At 49.2% G+C, this 6,000-nt stretch overlaps 1 protein-coding gene across 3 annotated transcripts in view; it reads left to right on the top strand.

Annotated features, from left to right (window-relative positions):
- Positions 1-3,732: 3,732 nt before the first annotated feature.
- Positions 3,733-6,000, top strand: part of ATAD2B (ATPase family AAA domain containing 2B) — a gene marked incomplete at both ends in the record, with an annotated part of 69,346 nt that continues 67,078 nt past the window's right edge. For 2 of the 3 annotated variants that reach the window (XM_079550789.1, XM_079550788.1), the window contains one exon: positions 3,733-3,888. In XM_079550789.1, coding sequence (XP_079406915.1) covers positions 3,733-3,888 — 156 coding nt within the window. Of the gene's footprint in view, positions 3,925-6,000 lie in introns of all 3 variants that reach the window. The other variant, XM_079550787.1, reaches the window with a different exon arrangement.

Raw genomic sequence — 6,000 nt, 5'->3', positions numbered from 1 at the left:
TGACATTAAATATTACTTATGGAATAAACAAGGATTTCCATTCGTCTTTATCCTGGCTCATCTTTTAATGTCTTTTTATGTCACTGAGTCCCAGTAGGACTTAATTCCCCGAGTCTTGTTGAGCAAAAGGGATTCTTTTGCTCCAGCACTTCCTCATGGTCTTCCAATTTCTCAGTGGTGTACCTGCCACAGCAGATGTCCTGGCCTCTTCTCAATATAAGTTTTGGTTATTTTCATCTTCTTTTCTAATAACGGGAGATAAAAGGGTGTTGAACTCTGCTGAAAGCTTCAGCACGTTATAAATTGGTTCAATTTGAAACACAGTCCTTCCCAATGGCATTTATTTTCAGAAGCATTTACCCGTCTGTTTTCAAGACCGAACTACAAATCTTGAAATTGAATCTGAGAACGAACCCTACAAAAGTTTTATGTAATACTTTGTGGAATATAACTGTTCCTTTCTGCCCCTCTTTTCTTTTTCATCTTTTCTCTTTCACTACTCAGTTTTTTTTTCACTTTTTTTTCCTTTCTTTCTTTTTTTTTCTTTTCCCAACAAAGCTCTCCCTATCAATAGAGGGTCAAAACAGGCTTTAACTCCATCATTAATTACACTAGACACAAACAACAAATAAGAAATGGAACAAATACATTTTTGAATTAGTGAAATTGCTATAAATTCACGTCTGCATCAATGTCTGCAGTACTTCATCTTTCATTGTTAAACCGTATAGAAATCTCTTCATACGTGTAGTATAAAATATTAATCTGATGTTAACGTGTCATCTGTATAAGAAACAAAAAATCCAAACAAAACTGACAAGCAAATCTTGTTATTCATGATTTATTCATTTATAGTGTCCCTACTAAGGATGGCGATGGAGTGCACGTAGAAGCCAGAAAGCCACGAGATGACTGAGTCAGTTACTGGCCACGCCTTGGAAGAACAACAGGACAACAAAGAAACCTGAAAATAAAACCAGCTGCCAAAAACCACGCAGGGAGGAAACGTCCAAAATGATGCATGTCTTTACATGTTCCCTACTATGCTAACATAATGAGAATAAAGCATTAGTGTTCAAAGCAGCGAGCAGGGATTTTTAACGACATCAATCCCTCCACAAGAGTAGTCCCTCTGGTGTCATAAAGAGCATGGCTCACAGGAATGAGATCAGAACATAGGAATAAAAGGACAAAGGAAAAAAAAGAAGGACACAACTATGGTCAAAATATATGGTAAATATAAATTGCTTTCATGTTGTTGCCTTTCTGTTGCTTCAAGCAGATCTGGACAGGGACCCAGAAAATAATTTTGCTTGCATAATGACAAAGTTTATTTTACTTTTAAAAAGTCATCAGTGTTCATCAGAGGAGGGAGGAGTGCTGGTTTGAATCAGGCATGTTGCAAGCAGATGTTATGCAAACAGTCCTGCCAATGCATTGCAATCCTGAGTTATGACATTCACTGCATCTGCAGTTTGGGTCCTTTTTTGGGCCACAGCTTCATCTGTTGGTTTTCCCAAAATGGGGATGGTATTCTTGTGATGCACACAAAAACTTTAAGATCAAAATACTGTTTTTATTTTCAGACCTGAAGAATTTGGACACCGTATCTGAATTACATGGCTGATCAGTAGCAAGGATGGAAATGCCAAAGCACATTTATCTATCATCATATGGTTGCAGTAATGGCTTTTAGGTAACACATTTCTGGCTTCTTTCCCACAACACTTTTGGTGAACTACAGCCTCTTGCCATTTCCTTCCATTCCTACAAGTTGTTTCCCAGTATCATTTTCAAAATCTGTCATGCGTTTTACATTAAAATACTCCTTTACCCTACAAGTGTTTGAAATGGCGACATCTTTCCATAACCTCAAAAGAAATAAAGGAATAAATGAAGAATAGGCAATGTAACCAAACTGCACTGAGCAGAACAACTGTGCTTTAGAAAGACTGCAGGTTCTTAAACAGCAGACGAAGTACTGTTGCTGTTACAGATTAAAGGCTGTAAGCAGAGACTGTCAGATAATCAAAAGATCATCATTTCTACTTCTAGGATGCAGTACTTAGAAAAATGAAAAATTCTCTCTGTATACAGAGATAATTATTTTCTTGGAAATCTAAATGGCCCATTTCCTTATCATACATCCTAATGGAACTATTGTAAGTTTCACATTTTTAAGTATACACTCCACCGTGCTTTCAGACTTTAATCTTGAAAGGAAGTATGCGGGAGTGTGGATGTAAACCAGAATAACAGTTTTTACATTTATTGTTCTCTATTTATATTGCAATTTCCATCTTTAAGCACTAAGAATACTGATAAAGCCTGTATGAGCCTAGCAGCCCCTGCCATGTCATCAGAAATCGTATTACTATTTTTTGCCAAAGCAGCAGTGTAAGAGTAACAAACAGAGGCTGTGACTTCATCACTTTAAAGCTCCGTACTTCTGTTACTGAATGCATCACCTACAGCTCTGTGCTTCTATTACTGAATGCATCACCTACAGCTCTGTGCTTCTGTTACTGAATTTGTTTTATTTTGTTATTTGTTTTACTTGTGTTGTGATTAAGTTCAATGAAGGCCATCAGCTGGTGGCACAAGAAGGACTTCTTGCTGCACATCAATATAGAAGGATCGTAGTTCATGAGCAGTTTGAGCAGCGCTGAGGCATCCGATGTAGCATAACAGATACCACTCTTCGGCTCTCTGTAACGTGATTGTTGGATCTGCGATGAGAGCGAGAGGAGACAAGAGAAAAATCAGCTTTCCGACCGCTGAGCAATGGACATCGGACGCCGAGAGCACGCTGTGGGTGAGCCGCACGGCGGACAGCGCAAGGGCGCATCGCCCGTCACAGGATTCCTTCGCAGCCAAACTCGGCAGGCTGTGAAATTCGTTCTCCACGCAGACGGGTGGGTTCCTTAACCCCCGTCTGTGTGAGCCGTGTCACTGACCGACACGAAGTCCCACGGCTGAGCGGAGCTCCGCGGGCGCTCTCTGGGGCCGTCTCCTCCCAACCCCCCCCGGCCGTGGGCAGCCGTCCCTTCCTCGGCCCGGCCCCGAATCTCTACGATCCCTTGCCGTAATCGCCGAGGCGCCGGATCCCGCCGAGGCAGGCGCGACTGACAGAAGCCTCGACCCCTCGCCTCCAGAGCTCCGCCGCGGCCCTCAGCCTGACAGGACGGCTGCTCCACAGCCCCCGCCCCGCAGCCGTTCTGCCTGCGCGGGCCGCTCCCGGCCGTTCCAACCCGCCGTCCCGCTCCCTGGGAATCCTACCGATCGCCTACCCCCGTGCCCCCGGCTCGCGCCAGGCCCATAGAGCGGCGCCGGCGCCGTGCTAGAACGTACACAGCGGGGGCCGCCTCGGCCCTACGCGCGGAGGCGGCGGCGCCGCAGCGCCCCCCTGCGGCAACAGCGGGGGTGGCGGCGCGGCGAGGAGAGAAAGGGAGAAGGGGCAGTAATGGCGGCCGGCTAGCGCGGGGCTGAGCCGAGGAGGCGGCGGCAGCGGCGGGAGGAGTCGGCGCGGTTCCGTCTTGTGGTTCTGCCCGGCGGAGCGGCGTCCCCGAAGGACTTCTTCTCCTTCTTCCCCCTCCCCTTCCCTTCCCCTCCCTTCCCGAGCCCTCGCCTGTCCGCCCTCCTTCCTCCCTCCGCGCCGGCGGCGGCGGCGGCGGCAGCAGCGGCGGCGGCGGCGGCGGCGGCGGGGCCCCCCGCGACCCCCTCCCCGGGGCCATGGTGAACACCAGGAAGAGCTCCTTGCGCCCCCTGGGCAAAGCAGCGGCCGCGGCGGCCGGAGCCGGCAGCCATTTCATCTCGTCCCGGACCCGCTCTTCCAAAAGGGGCACCAAGGCAGATGCGGCCGGGCTGGAAGAGACGGCGGCGGCGCGGGTGAGGGCTGGCGGCGGGGAGCGGGCAGCGGACGACGTACGGGGAGTAGGGAATTGGGGGCGGGGGACCGCGACGGCGGCGGAGACGGCGGCAGGGCCTTGGCCGGTGAACCGCTGGGGACAGCGCCGCTGTCGCGGGCGGGGGGGGGGGCGGCTCCGAGACGGTGCCGGGCCGAGCGGAGGGACGGCGGGGCGTGCGGGGACGCGGCGCCGCGTGTGGGGGGGCAGGGAGGGGGGGACACACGTCGTGGGGAGGCTGCCGAGCGGGCGGCCCCTGACGGGGTCAGGGGGCGGCCGAGGACACGGGAGGCGAAGTTGCGGCGGGGCCGCGGCGCCGAGGCAGGGCCGGCACGGCGGGAGGGAGCCGCGCTGCGGGCCGAGCGCCCCCTGCGGCCGGGAGCGGCTCTGCGCCGCCGCCAGACAAAAGTTGGGAGCCGCGCCGGCCGCAACTTCGCGATCGTCCCTCCCTCCTCGCTTTTTTTTTTTTTTTTTTTTTTTTTAATCCCTAAATGACCTCAGTTCGTTTGAAGCGAGGGCTCGCAGAGGCTCGTGAGGTAAAACTCTGGCGTTTGGGGAAGCTGTCCTGTCGGTGGGACGCCCCGCTCGCAGTGGGGCGGGGAGGACGCGGTTGTGTCGGGATTAAGTCGAATGCTTTCTCAACGTAACTGATAATACCTTTACTGTGGTCCGGTGGCGGATGAATTCCATAGACAGGTTCTAGCAGCTAACGTTTGGTTAACTAACTGGAAGGGAGAATTCCGAAGCCCCTTGGTTTTGCCTTGGTGTCTCCAAGCAGATCTGTTGACAGCGCTGTTCTTTTTATGACATACGAGGTTTTTTCCAGGTGCTTGAGGACTTAGGCTAACGATTATAGCTCGCTTACCCACGTACCTATTTTCAGAGCTGTGTGTTGTGAGAGACTCATTAAATACAGAAGTGAAAATGGAGGGTCTGGTTGTTTCACGGTCGTGCACCAACTGACCACGTCCTGCCCTGTGCTGAGGAAAACGTTAATCAGACAAACAGAAACCAGCAGCAGCCAGAGGCAGATGAGGAAGATGACAGCTGGAATCACTGGAAAGCCTCTTCCCCATATCTTTTGTTTGAAAATAATAAAATCACGGTCAGAGTCCTTATGAGAACTCTTTCCGTTCTCTTGTACTTCACGTTTCTCCTCTTCACACACCTTACTTGTTCTCAGTGGCCCTTACTCTGTGTGGCTTCATTGGGCTCGTGGGGATGGAGGACGTGGCTGCACAGAGCCGTTCTGCTTGTTCTCATGTGCAGTTTCTGTTTATTTGTATCGTGGGTCTTGTGGTTTGCAAGGCAGAGTTTGGTGTAACTCTCACTGGCTTATTTAGCAGGGAGTTTGCAGCTGCTAAGTAAATAGGTTGGGCTTCTTTCCTCTTCTTTTTCATCTACGAACGGCGTTTTGTACTGCAAATTATTAAAATGTATACGCTGTGTGATTTTCATGCTCTAAAGAAAGGGGATTATTGATTTGATGGCAATATTTTTTCATAAATGCATGACAGGGTGCACCCTATTCTTCTAAGGAGCATTTCTTCTGAAGTTAAGCAAACGTTTTGGCATGCTGACACGGGCTGGTTTTACTTCACATCAAATGTGATGTGTTTGAGGTAGATAACTTTTTAAAATTGATATACATTCACCAAAAATGAGCAAAAGCTACCAAGAATAAGTTTATTTTTTGTTTTTCCTTCTTCCCTTTGTAAATTCTGTTACATATACACACACATGTATATATCCCATCATATTTTTGAGTGATCTCTGTCCAACAGTTTTTTATTCTTCAAATCTAAGCGTTTGTCAGTGCTGCAGCGTGTTTCTGCGCTCCCGAATCTCCTTGAAATGATGCCAAAGGAGGATTTCAGTGAGTACAGCGTGAGTAAGTGCAGCAGTAGGAAGACAAAGCCTTTGCTTTTTGGAAGTGACTGTCAGCAGACAGATAGGGAGGCTGTGCTTTGCGCTGGGGTTGTTTTTGTGCAGTTGCTGTGTATTTTCTCGAAGTTGACTGGAACAGTGTGTCCTTTTAAGATCTTTTAGTTGTAATGTCAGAAACCAGCCTTGCTACGGCAGTTATTTGGGTTAA

This window comes from Tetrao urogallus (assembly GCF_951394365.1).
Source record: "Tetrao urogallus genome assembly, chromosome: 2".
NCBI classification, from domain to species: Eukaryota; Metazoa; Chordata; class Aves; order Galliformes; family Phasianidae; genus Tetrao; species Tetrao urogallus.
This window is presented reverse-complemented; position numbering and strand designations above follow the sequence as displayed.